At 41.3% G+C, this 15,303-nt stretch overlaps 1 protein-coding gene and 1 pseudogene across 1 annotated transcript; one reads left to right on the plus strand and one right to left on the minus strand.

Annotated features, from left to right (window-relative positions):
- Positions 1-13,393: 13,393 nt before the first annotated feature.
- On the minus strand, positions 13,394-14,470 carry LOC133762217 (serine/threonine-protein kinase STK11-like; annotated as a pseudogene).
- Positions 14,461-14,990, plus strand: LOC133764791 (ubiquitin-like protein 4A). The gene has a single exon (XM_062198478.1). The coding sequence runs from the start codon at positions 14,479-14,481 to the stop codon at positions 14,950-14,952; it is 474 nt and encodes a 157-aa protein (XP_062054462.1). The 5' UTR covers positions 14,461-14,478; the 3' UTR covers positions 14,953-14,990.
- Positions 14,991-15,303: the final 313 nt, after the last annotated feature.

Consider the following 15,303-nt stretch of genomic DNA (forward strand, 5'->3'; position numbering starts at 1 on the left):
CTACTACATACAGCAAAACTAGTTGAAGAACAAAATTTACTCATGTAATTTCAACCTGGAAGATTATTTCAGTAGATCTAAAGTAGGTCTAGGGCACTTTAACCTCCTAGGACCCCTGTATGTAGTTCACAGGGATGACCAAGATGAATAAATTCTGTCCTAAAAAGGGAGTCAGAAGCCATGGACCACTTTCCTGAAATACTTGTTGGGATTTTGGGCATACACATCAGTATCTTAAGGCCTGGAATACAAAATCCAGATTATAATGAGGAAAGGCACAATCCATCCACTTCTATGCCAGAACACTGTTGTAGCAGGATCTGAGAACACTGCAAAGGTCCTACAGAGGTATGGTGTGGGCTAGTTAGAAAGCAGCATCTACCTGGAACGTGCCACCAATTAGCAACAGAGCCAATACCTCTTCTCAAATGACCATGACTGGAGCTTCCTAGAAGATACATGAAAGGAAAAAAATATACATAGGTTTATTCCTATGCATAAATAAGGTCACTTCAAGGACTTCCAGAAATCGGTAATAAAAATCCAACTGAAATATGCAAAAGGTTATGGGACACAGTAATTTGAAAATTAATGTTAGTGTGGCTCCATTTTCATTTATGGGCAGATAAACCTTGAGCAGTTTTGGATTTTGCAACACTGAGAACACCAAAAACAAACAAAAACCTTGAAATCTGAAATCTAAGAAAATGGCTATATATATTATGATAAGATCACACAACACACCCCTAAGTAACCTTGAAAAATAGTTTGTAGACATGGTGACTTTAGCTAATAAGAATGTATTGGATATTTGAAAACTGCTGAGAGTAGATTTTAAGTCTTCTCACTTTGCAAAAATATAAGCATGTGAGGTAGTATGTTAATTAGCTTGATTTATCCACACCACAAGTACATGCATATTAAAGCATCACAACTGCATATAATTTTATATGTCAATTAAAAAATGTGCTTAGCGTTAAAAATCATGCTTTATAATACATGCAGTAATATTTATTGATGTGAAAAATGTTCCTAGTATACTTTTAAAGTGAAATATAATCCATAATTCTCTATAGCATGTGTCAAAATATGAATAATTATTATCTTTGGAATTAAAAAGTATTTTCCTTTTTCTTATATTTTTTGCATTTAAATATATTATTTTAATAATTAAAATTTTAGTTAAAGTCAGCAAAATGCAATACAGTAAAATATGTTTTCCCACTGTAAAAAATTAGTCATCTATTATGAAACTCAGGATGAATGGAGGCTGTCTTGATAATGTCACCAAAATTCAGCTGTCTTAGACACACATAACCATGCATTGCAAAAGAAAAGTGGCTGTGTGGTACCTTTTTCACCTTATAAGGCAGTAAAGCTCACAACTCGTCTTCCCTAGGATGCTTCATGGTGCAAAGTAGATGTGGGACTTCTCTGAACAAAACTGAGCAGGATAAATATAACTATCAACACCTACCAGAAGAAAAAAAAAGAGTGGGGTTTGGAAAATGAATTACCTCCACAAGATAGTCTCAACCCTTCCCCTTATTTTATTTTACCTAACTCCTTGGACAGGTAACTTTGATATAATGAATAAAAATGAACCTATATTATCACAGTTAATTTAAGTTGCATAGAATAGAAAATATTGCCATGTTACTCCTCCAAAATAAAAAGAATATAATAAATGTGCTCAGGGGAAAAAAAAACAACTATCTAAGATTAAGAATAAGAATAGTGTTGGACTTCTCATCATAAACATTGACAGCTCAAAAATAAAAGAATACTTTAAAGTGGTACAAGAAAATTATTTTTAACCTAGAATTATAGAAATCTTGGACTATTGATCAAATATGAGGGTAAGATAAAGTTATTTTTAAGTATGGGAAATTTCAAAAAAACAGTTCTATCATGCACTACTTCTTAGGAAACTATGAGAAGATCTGCTTTAGGGCCAGTGCAGCAGTGTAGTAGGGTAAGCCTCTGCATGCAGTGCCGGCATTCCATGTGGCACCAGTTCAAGACCCAGCTGCTCCACTTCTGATCCAGCTCTCAGCTATGGCCTGGGAAGGCAGCAAAAGATGTCCCAAGTGCTTGGGACCCTGAACCCATGTGGGAGGACTAGAAGAAGCTCCTGGATCCTGGCTTCAAATTGGCCCATCTCTGGCCAGTGTAGCAATTTGGGGAGTGAACCAGCAGATGGAAGACCTCTCCCTCTCTGTCTCTCCCTCTCTCTGTCTGTAACTCTGCCTCTCAATTAAATAAATAAAGCTTAAAAAAAAAAGATGTGCTTCACCAAAATTCAAGAATAAACTAGAAAAACGAGGAAGACATGAGAAGAAAGAAATCAGGAATCAATACAAGGAAGAGTCAGAGAGAAGTCTCCAGATGGCAGCAATGTCACAGTCACACTTCATCAAGCCTGGCAAAGGGAAGCCAAAGGACTTAAGTTTCTCCAGAATAAAATTATAAGTGATAAATTATCCTGGAGATTATACTTCATAAAAACAATTTCTGAGTTCCTCTAGGCTGTGTAAAGCTTGAATAATCAAAGAAAACTAAAGAATATAAAAATAAGGAAATCCAGGAGAATATAAGCAGTAGTTCAGGGAATGAAATATAATTGTAGAATATTATTTTTCTCAAAAAAAAATCTATAATGTAACAAGAAAAAAACATGGGCTAAATTTACCAAAGTTTTATTTAAAGAGGATGGTAGTGGTGAAAAAACAATAAGTGAGCTCGAATCCTAAACCACACAAACTAGGAAATCAAATGATAATTTTAAAATTGATACACAAATAAAAAACAATAGCCAGTGGTATTCACATACATAGAACTAAGTACCAGAAGGAAAATCTAAAGAATTGAAAATATTTGCCTTTGGAGAGTCAGGAGGAGAGTGGTGCTTTTGAAATCCATTAGCAGTATATGGCTTTCAAAATTGTTTTCACACAATATTTTGATATAAATACAAACTAAAAAAAAATCATAACCTAAAATTAAAAGAATCTCAGTGATACCTCTGTCAAATCTTTAAAACAACAAAAGTATCACATTTACTTCATTTTTCACATCAGTCCAAACTTAAAGTTCTAATTTATCCACAGAGTACAGCTATGTTCTTACATTGCCAAATGAGGTTTGTTCCATATGTTAAAAATTAGCTACAAAATACAAAGCTACTCAAGTGTATTATATTGTTTTAAATAAATAATTGACCTAAGCAGTAGGCATTTGATCTTCGGGTTAAGATTTCTACATCAGAGAAAAAATAAATTCAAGAATGGTACAAATTTTTTTAAAAAAATGTATCTACATCCCATATCAGAGTGCCTGTATTCAACACCTAACTGCTGCTGACTCCATATTCTTACCACTGTAGACTCTGGGAGGTAGCAAACTCTGGGAGGCAGGAATGATTGCTCAATTAGTTTGCTCCCTGCCACCCACGTGACAGACCTGGATTGAGTTCCATACTCCTAGCTTTGGCTTGCTCACTCCCAGTCATTGAAATATTTGTTAAGTGGCTCCTGGCAAGATGGCGGAATAGGAAGGTAGCACACTATTAGTCCGGGGGGACAGACAGGTTAATAAAAGTGGAGATACTGCAGGGTCAATTAAGAGTAGGGGAAGAAACAACAGAGGAAACTCTTCTGGAACTAGTGATTCACAGTGGACCTGCATGGAGAGCGTGGGAGCCCAAGTTCGGGACACCAGCGGCAGAATCAACACACCAGCGCTGGAACGCGAGGTGAGCCCAACCTCAATAGCCCGAGATACCAGCAGGAAAGCGGAAAGAGGAGGCTAGAGGGAACGAGGCTTGAAACTCCGTGGGGAAAAGTTCACCAGGCTAACTAGAAGAGAGAGAGGAAAAAAAAAAAAAGTGACCGATACGGACACGAGTTTCTCTCTCTCCGCTCACCTCTCAAAGGCGAGCAAGACAAAGAGCAGGCGCCATTTTGACATACGTCATAAGCAGGGCGACCTCAGGTCTGCACCGGCCCTGAGCCTAGCAGAAAAACCTGACTCTGGGGGGAGGGGTGAAATAACAGGAGATTAGCATCTAACTTGGCAACCCAGTGGGAGACTGCAGGAGAATTGGAGCCCACACTGAGGGCAGCACAGATTCCCTGTGTGGTCCTTGGGAAAGAGCTTCCAATCTCTGGCTCCTTTGGGTATATTATTTGCCTAAATACCTCCAATTACATCCAGCTGTGCGGAATTACTTCTCTTTTGAATCAAAAAAAGAAAGAAAGAGAGATTTACCACACCTAACCTGGGAGTGTCATTTTTGACACACCCTCAACCCTAAGGAACCAAACACAGCTCTCAGTCCACACTCATCTCAAGCCTCAAAGGCTCCACTGAAAGCAGACAGTCCACTTAATATAGAGCCATAGCGTAACAAGAAAAACACCACAGTGAAGAAACCAAATATCTCCAACATGACAAACAACAAACGCAAAAACCGAGGTAACAAGAACAAGGAAGACACTATGACGCCCCCAAATGAAAAAGACACCCCAATTCAAGATTGTGAAGATGATGAGATAGAAGAAATGCAAGAAGTGGATCTCAAAAAATTGATAAGAACATTAAGAAATTCTCAAAAACAAATTCTTGAACTACAGAAATCCTTAATGGACAAGATAGAAAATCTCTCTCGTGAAAATGAAATATTAAGGAGGAATCAAAATGAAATGAAACAACTAGTAGAACAAGAAACTGTGATAGTGACCAGAAATCATAATGAAATGAAGAATTCAATAGATCAAATGACAAACACATTAGAGAGTCTTAAAAACAGAATGGGCGAAGCAGAAGAGAGAATATCAGACTTAGAAGACAGAGAAAAGGAAAGGAAACAGGCAAACCTAAAAAAAGAAGAAGAAATTAGAAATCTAAAATATATTGTCAGGAATAAACAGGATACTATTAAAAAACCCAACATTCGGGTTCTAGGAGTTCCTGAAGGCATGGAGAGGGAGAAAGGATTAGAAGGCATTTTCAGTGAGATACTAGTAGACAATTTCCCAGGTTTGGAGAAGGACAGAGGCATCTTAGTACAGGAAGCTTATAGAACCCCTAATAAACATGACCAAAAGAGATCCTCACCATGACACATCATAATCAAACTCACCACAGTAAACATAAAGGAAAGATCCTAAAATGTGCAAGAGAGAAACGTCAAATTACTCTCAGAGGATCTCAAATTAGACTCAAAGCAGACTTCTCATCAGAAACACTACAAGCTAGAAGGGAATGGCGAGACATAGCCCAGGTACTAAGAGAGAAAAACTGCCAGCCCAGAATATTATATCCTGCAAAGCTCTCATTTGTGAATGAAGGTGAAATTAAGACTTTTCATAGCAAACAGAAACTGAAAGAATTTGTTGCCACTCGTCCTGCCCTGCAAAAGATGCTTAAAGATGTGTTACACACAGAAACACAGAAACATGGTCACCAATATGAAAGAAGGTAAAGGAAGGAAACCTCACAGCAAAAGATCACAGGAAGCTCAATTTCTCTTTGACATAGAATTAAACTCTGATGCTCTGTTAAAGCAATGTGTTAAAGTAATCTACTATGTTCTCTTGATGTCTGTTAAATTCTAATTGTTCAAAAACAGCTGAATTTTTAATAATAGCTATGGGTTATTTGAATATGTGCTTATTTTCAAAGATTTGAATAATCACCTGTAACAATGATCAAATTTGGTCTATATTATGTCATGATTTTAAGGAATCTTATTTCAACCAGATATTTTGGATTTTGAGCCTTCTTGGCATTCTTGACAGGCATTCAAAAAATCAAAGTTTCAAACAATCTGGTCTCTAAAATTTCCAGTAAATCCTGGACTTTGGTTTTTCCAGTTTGGGCCCAACTGAAAAAATCGAAGGACCTATGTCTCTCATCTTATAGAGACACCGACTAATCAGGCTATTTGGATTATATTAGAAGTACTGTCAAGATGTGATGTGGTACCAAACTTTAAGTTTCTATAATGGAAAATGCTATTAATACAAATGTTTGACAATTAAAAAGTCTAATGATCTTGTGTTACTAGACATGATAGTTATCTTAATGAGAAAGCCCCAGAGGCCTAAAGGGTTAAATACTTGTAAAATCCTATAGGTGCTTTCAAAACTACTGTGAAGTAAGCAAGTGCCTCTTGTTGGTTGATGAGTTTATAATTTTAAACATGGCGACTTAAAGTCTTTTGTCAACCACAGTTACATATGATGTGCTGCTCATAAAACTAAAGCGTTGTTGGTTCTGTGTTTAGCAGTCCTCCTATAGGTTCCTATGGACTTTTTCCAGCCACTTCTGTTGTATTCAGTACTTTGGGATGGCTCTGTAAACAGATGAAGCCAATAATGTATTAACAGTACCAACTGAGAGAAAGTATGGTTAACTGAGGTTACTAAAAAGAAAAAGCAATTCAAATCAATTGGCAATCTACAAAAAGAGTTAAAGATTTTAAAAGCTATTATTAAAATTGCTATATTGGTCTATTATGCTATGTTATATGTGTGTACATATTGTATGTCCACATGGGAAAATTTTATTAAGAGTTTTACTTTAATTGGCTTATAGATAAGATTGTCCATAAATTTAAGCTGCTAAAATCAATCAAAGATACATTTTAATTTGTATGACCTGAATCTGTGTATCATATGTTTTAAACTTGTTGGTAGAAAGAAATGAAAAACATTTTATATGGTTGTGCTTAAGTTTACTGGTTAAACAAACTACACCATGTTAGATATTTAAGAGGTGTTTTCAAATACATGATTCTTAAAATTTATAGAAGGCATTGGACCTTCCGGTAAATGTTTTATTAAGTTCTTATCTAAGGGTTGAAACTGTTTGCTAAGTATTCATGTGATATTGCTATTGTCAGCAAGCGATCTAGGACTTGCTCCCTCATTTCTCTATTCTAAGCCCAACTTGTTCTTTCATTTCTCTATTCTCTTCAAGGTAGGAAACTAATTCTATTATGAAGGAATCTGTACGATGCACAATTTAATCTTTAGACCTTATAAAAGAGATGGCTAACATTTTTCTGTAACAGCATAGCCAAAATAAGAACTTAAATAATAATCTCATAGCTAAATTCACTTCGCCATCAGCCAAGTATATAGTAAGTAGAAAAAACCTCCATTTCAGACCAAAGGGAAAGAAAGTTTTAAAGTGAGAATATAATTTTCCTCATGGGCATTGTCTACCTTAGAAAAATTACTACAGAACATGCCTGTGACTATAGACTTGTAGTTCAGGCCACCGAAGATTAGAGATGGGACACAGGCACTCCCTTGACTTGCATCCTCTGGTCTGCTTTAACACAAACCAGGAGGAAAAGAAAGCTCGGCATCAGAAGCAATGGTGGCAGGCCTATTAATGGCTGATCTGTACAGTGATCTGCCCTCAAGGAGACCCAACAGGCCAGTCCACTGCAGTGGCTTTCAAAGTGGTAAGCCTGGGCTTCAGCAGAAGTCAGCTTGTGAAGAGCCCTGGCAGCTCTGCCAAGAGTTGGATCATTGGAAATGGACCTGCCCTGGAGTCGAAGGATGGCCAGGTCAGAGCCACAGATCTTATTGGCTCTAAGCTGAAAAGCCCTTCACTCAGCCCAACTTCCAAAGTGACCACTGCAGCTGTGGGTATGGTCAAGTAGGGTCAGCAACATTGCAGGCAGAACTGTAAATTTCTTGTTAGAGATGCCCCCTGCCTTTACCTGGCCAGCTCTCCTCCCAGGCCAGCCAAGTAATAAAAGTCAACAGAGTGCCTTCCCCTAGGAGGTTCACACCTCCTTTAGGATATACCCCATGTGAAGAGATAGATAGGTCTGGGCCTCTTAACTTACAAGGCCTAAAGCCCACCAGATTATTATCAAGCCCTTTCTATCAGGTTCTATTTGCCTCTCAATCATAAAACTTAATTGTAGCTTAGACATCACCTTTCTTAGCTCCTCTAATAATGACTCTGTCCTTTGTTCTAGACCCTGTCTAGCGTACTTGAGCCTCATTCCTTTGTAATCATAACCTCTACTCTACCACCAATGGCTCTACTCCCAACCTGTGTGTACTGATGGTCCTCTTCCCCACTTAATGCTGTATAATTGTTCAAACCTGGTAAATACCACTCTTAGGATCATTGGTTACTATCCTCACTCTGTCTTTTATGACCTTGTCTAAATATGATCAGAGTCGGCAAACTTGGAAGGCTTCCATAGCCTTGGCAACTCATGACAACAGCCTAGGGTGGTTACTGGCGCCATAAACTAGAGTGTCCATTTGTTGGGTCAACAACAGGAGCCACTGTGCACTTGCTCCTCATGTGGGATCTCTGTCCTTAATGTGCTGTTCATTGTGATTTAATGCTATAACTAGTACTCAAACAGTATGTTTCACTTTGTGTGTCTATGTGTGTGCAAACTGTTGAAATCTTTATACTAAATTGATCTTCTGTATATAAAGAGAATTGAAAATGAATCTTGATGCAAATGGAAGGGGAGAGGGAGTGGGAGAGGGGAGGGTTGCGGGTGGGAGGGAAGTTATGGGAGGGGGAAGCCATTGTAATCCATAAGGTGTACACTGGAAATTTATATTCATTAAATAAAAGTTAAAAAAAAGAAAAAAATAAATATTTGTTAAGTGAGCGAACGGATGAGAGCACTCTCATCTCTCTCTCTCTCTCTCTCTCTCTTTTTCTCTCTCTTTCTCTCTCTCCCCCCTTCTCTCTACTTATTGATTAATTTAAAATTTTAAAATACAAACAGTTGACTATGGGGTAGCACACTTCAGTAAGTATTTCCCTACCTAGACAAGATATCTTCGAGTTATATAAGCCAGGTGAAACATTGTACTGATCATTTTTAGTATAATAATAAGAAAAATACTAAAGAAAGCAGGGGGGAATGATGACCCAAATTACCCTACCCCCAATTCCAAGAGTTGCAGCATGTAGATACATTTTGCCTTCTACATGGCAAAAAAAGAGGAATTAAATTCAGAACTTACACTTAAAACACAGTACCAGACCCGCTATCATAAATTAGATTGTGAAAGGGACTCACGACTCCTGTCCTATCCCTATATGAGCAGAGTCTTTGGGCCCTCTATAGATAGGCTGTCAAAGGATTGTCTCCATAATTCCTTATCCAACCTCTGGCAGGCAGTGCAGCATGATTATAGCCACTGGAGAGTATAGCAGGAAAGGGAACTTAAGATCTTGCCTTGGAGTTCACAGCTATAACAACTGCTATGAGAATATGCACCTGATTAAGCTCAAAGTTCTACCTGCAGACAAGTGCTTATAGTTAGAGCTTCTAGACTTTCCCTGGCACGGGGCAGAGACCTGCACCTTAGTGGGATGGGCTCATTTGAACATGTATCAAAGGCAGCTTCATGTGGGCCTGCACCCCAAAGATTGGACAAAGCCTGTTGACATAGAGAACCAGGTGTGATCAAGCCTACTAAGTCCCAACCATGAGCAAATGACAAGGAACCAAAGGACAGTGTCTTGAGACTCAGTATTGGACTGGGAAAAGCCAACACCAGGCAGATCCAAATTATCTCCATTACCAGGCTACAGCCTACAGCGCCTCTGAAACTTACCTTGTGGCTGGTTTACGGTGGCTTTGTACTTTGAGTCCATATCAGCAGAAGACAGATGATGGCACTGTTGCTTTGGTCCCTTCCTTGTGCTGCAGTTTTTAGCAGGCTGTGGGCTCTGTGGGTAATCTAGCACTGTGGCATTGGTGGCCAAATAAATAGGCAAGTAGACATATCTCAGCCCTAGGGAGAGGTTTATAGGTTTTAGAAATTCACCAGTTCATTCTGAAAAAAACACATTAACTGCAGATTTGAAAGCAATCTGGGCTTGGGGGCATCCCCTTGTACTGAAACAATAATATACCAATAGGATTCTTGTGTCTAATCTCAATATAGGGCCCCATTTAGTATAGAAAGAGTAGAAGTGTCCATAGGCTCAGAGGAAACAAGCAAACTGATTAGAATTTCTTAAAAGACAGCCAAAAATGAAGCCAGATTAAGAAGACTGGATAAAAATAATCCTTCAATGTGCAAGTGATATTACATGTCAACAAGCATCAAGAACTTTCAGGAAAACATGACCTCACTCACAAACAAAATAAAATGCCAGAAACCATCCAGCTGGCAAATGACATTTGCAAATTCTCAGATGAAGACCTCAAAATAACTGTTTTTTAAGTAAACTCAACAAAATTGAAACAACATGGAAAAAGGACTTAATACTATAACATACAGATTAGACATAAAGATGGAAGAAATTTTTAGAAACCAAATTTGTGAACTGAAAAGTACACTGTACAAAACTTAAAATTGTGAGAGAAGTATCAATAAGGATATAAGAAGATAGAATAGATTAAAGAAGAAAAAATGGATGAGTTCAAAGGCAGGAAAGTACTATCAGAGGAGAGAAAACAAAACAATCAAGGGGAATGAAGAAAGCTAATGGGAACTTTTTGACACAAAAAACATAAATATCTGTGTTACTGGGGTTCCAGATGAACTTGAGAATGAAAAAGGGGTAGAAAACATATCCAGATAGCTAATAACAAAAGGCACTCCAATTCTAGAAAAAGATATAGCTTTATAGGTACAGGAAGGTCAGAGGTTACCAGTCAGACTCAACTGAAATAAATCTTCCTTAACTATATTATAATCAAGCTCTCCAAGGATAAGGATAGATAAGATTCTTAAAGATTCAAGAGAAAAGAAACAAATAACATGCAAAAAGCCCCAACTCCATGACGACAAAACCTTACAGGCCAAGAGACAGTGAGTGGGATGAGATTTTCAGATAATTGACAAGAAAAAAAAAAGGCAACTGACAACCAAGAATACTATATCCAGCGACGCTACTCTTTTGATACAAAGGAGAGATGTATATATTCACAGAAAAAAGTAGCTGATAGAATTTAACACTACCAAATTTGTCTTACGAGATATTCTAAAGGTAGCTTTTCAAATTGAAATAAAGAGATGTTAATCAGTAAGAACAAAAATATTAGAAGGAAAAAGATTCACTGGTAAGAGTAATTATACAGGAAAAATTCAGGGGCCAGATTTGTGGTGTAGTGGTTTAGTTGTGGGTTGGACTGCTACCTGCAATGCTGATATCCCATATGGGCACCAGTTCAAATCCCAGTTGTCCAATTTCCGATCCAGCTCCCCGCTAATGTGCCTGGGGAGGCAGTGAAGGACAGGCCAAGTCTTTGGGCCCCTGCACCCACATGGAAGAGACCCAGATGAAGTTCCTGGCTCCTGGCTTCAGCCTAGCTCAACCTGGCCTTTGCAGCCATCTGGGGAGTGAACCAACAGATGGGAGAAGGTCTCTCTCTCTATCCTTCTGTTCCTCTCTCTCCCTCTCTCTCTCTGTCTCCCTTTGTTTTTTTCTCCCTCTTTCTCTCTTTAACTCTGATTCTAAAATAAATGAAATAAATCTTTAAAAAAAAACTTGAGAATTATGTGGTATTGTCAACATAGTTTATAAAACATCAATATTCTTCATATGAACTCTAAACAACAAAACGATTAAAAATAACAGGAACTATATTACTATGTTAAGAGACACACAATATACAAAGGTATAAAAAAGGATATCAAAAATACAAAACATGGGGATCAATGAGATGCAAGTATAAATTTCATTAGTTTTTTTCTTATCTTTATGATTAATATAATATTGCTATAATTTCTAAATAGCTTGTTATAATAAAAAAATCATTATTGTAAGCCTCATGATAACCAAAAAGTGAAAATATATAATAGATTTGCCAAAAATGATAAGCGGGAAATCAAAATACACGTCTAAAGAAAGCCATTTAACTACAAAGGAAGATTATAAAAGAGAGAAAGAAAGGAAATAAAAATAGAAATAAAGTATCTAAATGGCAGTAGTAAGACCTTACCCATCAATAATTGTTTTTAGATAAATGTGTTCAATTATCCAGTTAAAAGACATAGAGTGACTAAGTGAATTTAAAAAGAAAAGATGCAACCATATGTTACCTAAACAAAACTCATTCCACCTCAAAGGACAGAAACACAATAAACGTGGAAATATGGTAAAATATTCCATTAAAAAAAAAAAAACCTCGAAGTCCTAACCAAAGCAGTTAGGCATGGAAATATTATAAAATAGTATAAAATATAAAATAATATCAAAATGATATAGAAGCATTCAATTTGGAAATCAGAAAGTCGAGTTGTTGTTATTTGCTGAGGACACAATGTGGGTCCTAGCCCAGCCCAGCCCCATTGCGGCCATTTCAGGAGTGAACCAGTGGATGGAAGCACACACACACACTCTCTCTCTCTCTCTCTCTAACTCTACCTTTCAAATAAATAAATAAATCTTTCAGGAAAAAAAATCAGCATAATATTGGCACAAAACCAGGCAGAGTCCAGTGGAACTGAATGGAGACCTTAGAATACGCATTGGAGGAAGTCTTTTCAGTAAACAGTGCTGGAGAAATTGGACATCCTCACATAGAAAGAGGAAACTGGACCTTCACCCATCCCAACCCACCCCCAGTCTCTCACCATTTACAAAATTCAGCTCAATATGGATTTAAGTCCTAAGTTTAAGACCTTAAACTTTAAAACTGCTATAAGAAGACATAATGGAAATGCTCCAGGAAATTGAAACGGCACAGATTCATAGATCAGACCTTAAAAGCACAAGAAACAAAAGCAACAGCAAGACAACTGAAATTAAATCAAATTAAAGAGTTTCTGTGCGCCGCACTATGGCATAATGGGCTAAGTCTCTGCCTATGGCACTGGAATCCTACGTGGGTGCCAGTTCAAGTCCTGGCTGCTCCTCTTCCAATCCAGCTCTCTGCTATGGCATGGGTGGCCAGGAGAGAATGGCCTGGATCCTTGGGCCCCTGTGCCCATGTGAGAAAACCCGGGGGAAGTTACTGGCTCCTGGCTTCAGGTCACCCAGCTCCAGTCACTGCAGCCAGTTGGGGAGTGAACCAGCAGATGGAAGACCTCTACTTTCTCTCTCACTGCCTCTTCTCTAAAACTCTGCGTGTCAAATAAATAAATAAATCCTTGAAAAACAAAAGATTTTTTTTCAAATCCACCTGTTTCATTTTTTCTTAAAAAAAAAAAAAAAAAGAAAAGGAACCAACCAAACAAGGAAAACAAGGCAGCGGCGGGGCTCCCCTGGCGGGCTGAGCAAGGCTGAGTAGTCGGCCCACGCCGGCCGGGCAGTGCTGGGCCAGGAGCCGGCGGGAAGACTGAGGGAGCGCGCCCCCTGGCGGAGACTCCTGGAGGCAGGCTGCAGGCGGCGCTCACTGCTGCTTGCAGGCTTACAGCCGGCGGATCTTGCTGCCCTAGGCCCTCCCTTTGGTGCTCAGCTGCACCGACTCCGTGCGGTTCATGCACATGGCCTTGGGCAGGCCCCGGCTCTGTCCGTTCTGGCCCACCTCCTCTTCGGGGATCTGTCCGGGCACGGTGAATTCCTGAGTGTGGATGATGTCGTCAGTCGATGTCGAAGTGCTCGCCGTCGGCGCCCTCGCCGGCGCCCCGGTGCAGGTCCTCCACGTAGGGCACCACGGTCATGCTGCGCCACCGGTCCTTGGTGTCGGGGCTCGGCGGGATGGGCACCAGCGCCTCGGCCAGGGGGTGCTTCTTCCGGAACCAGCTGTGCTGCCGGATCTGCAGGATGGAGAACCTCTTGGCCGGTTCGTACTCCAGCATCCCTCTCAGCAGGTCCGAGAGCGGGGGGCCGCAGTCCCCGGGGGATGGTGTAGTCCCCCTTGCCGATGTTCTCGAAGAGCTTGTAGATGTTGTCCCCCTCGAACGGGTACAGCCCCGTGGTGATGTTGTAGAGCGTCACCTCAACCGACCAGATGGCCACCTTGAAGCCGGAGAAGGTGTCCAGGCCGTTGGCGATCTCGGGCGGCTGGAAGGCCGGGGAGCACGTGTCGTCCGCGGCAAACGGGGGGGCAGGGCCTCGGCGACCCCCAGGTCGGAGATCTTGAGGGTGCCGCTGGTGGTGAGCAGCAGGTTGCCGGGTTTGATGTCCTTGTGCACGATGCCCTGGCCGTGCAGGTGCTCCGGGCCGACGCTGAGCTGGCAGAAGTACCCGTGGGGCCTGGCACATGGGGAAGCGCTTCTCGGGCACGCTGTCGAGCATCTCCTGCATCCCACACACGCAGTACTCCATCACCCTATACGTCTTCTGCTTCTCCTCGAGGCACAGCACGTCCACCAGCTGGATGACGCTGCGGTGCCGCAGCCGGCGCGGCAGCTGGCTCTCCCTCCGCACCTTGGCCTCGCCGTTGGGGATCCGCCGCAGCTGCTGCTTCTTGAGGATATTGACCGCGCGGCGGGCGGCACAGCGTCTCGGAGTCCAGCACCTCCTTCACGTTGCCGTCCGAGCCCTCTGGTCCTAGTGGACGCCGCCGTGGCCGCCATGCCGCTGACTGTGAAGGCGCTCCAGGGCCGCGAGTGCAGCCTGCAGGTGCCGGAGGACGAGCAGGTGTCCACGCTTAAACACCTGGTCTCCGAGAAGCTGAACGTCCCCGTGTGCCAGCAAAGGCTGCTGTTCAAGGGCAAGGCCCTGGCAGATGGGAAACAACTGTCGGATTACAGCATGGGGCCCAACTCCAAGCTGAACCTAGTGGTCAAACCTCTGGAGAAGGTGTTACTGGCGGAGGGCACTGCCCGGAGACTGGCCGACTCACCACCCCTGCCCGTCTGGCATCTGACCTCCAAAGTCCTGGCCTGCCACTTCAGCGCAGCCGATGCCAGCGGGGTCCTGGAACAACTACAGAGGGGTTATGAGAGGTCCCTGAGCCGCTTGACCCTGGATGACATCGAGCGCTTGGCCAGCCGCTTCCTGCACCCTGAAGGGACTGAGGCTATGGAGAAGGGCCTTTCCAAATAGCATTCGTGAACCGTGGGGAGGACCCAGAGGCCGGACCACAGCTGCATGTCGCATTAAATGTGTTCTCATGTTGCAGTCTGGCTCATGATAATAGCAGCTACCATGGACCTGGCACTACTCAAAGTACTCGGCCTGGGCCTGCTCCCACACCCTGCACAAGAGGTGAGAAAGCACAGTGGAGGCCCCTAGCGATGAAGTGGGGAGCCAGAATCGCAGTCCAGCTAGCTTCCAGCGGCGCCTCACTGTCAGGAGAAAGGGACTGTTTGGAAGCACGGGCTGTGACATTTCACATTTAGCCCACTGAGAATCAGCTTTTCAATGAGGCCTTCCCCTGGCCCCTGCCGCCCAGTC

The sequence above is a fragment of the Lepus europaeus genome, chromosome 1 (assembly GCF_033115175.1).
Source record: "Lepus europaeus isolate LE1 chromosome 1, mLepTim1.pri, whole genome shotgun sequence".
Classification (NCBI taxonomy): Eukaryota; Metazoa; Chordata; class Mammalia; order Lagomorpha; family Leporidae; genus Lepus; species Lepus europaeus.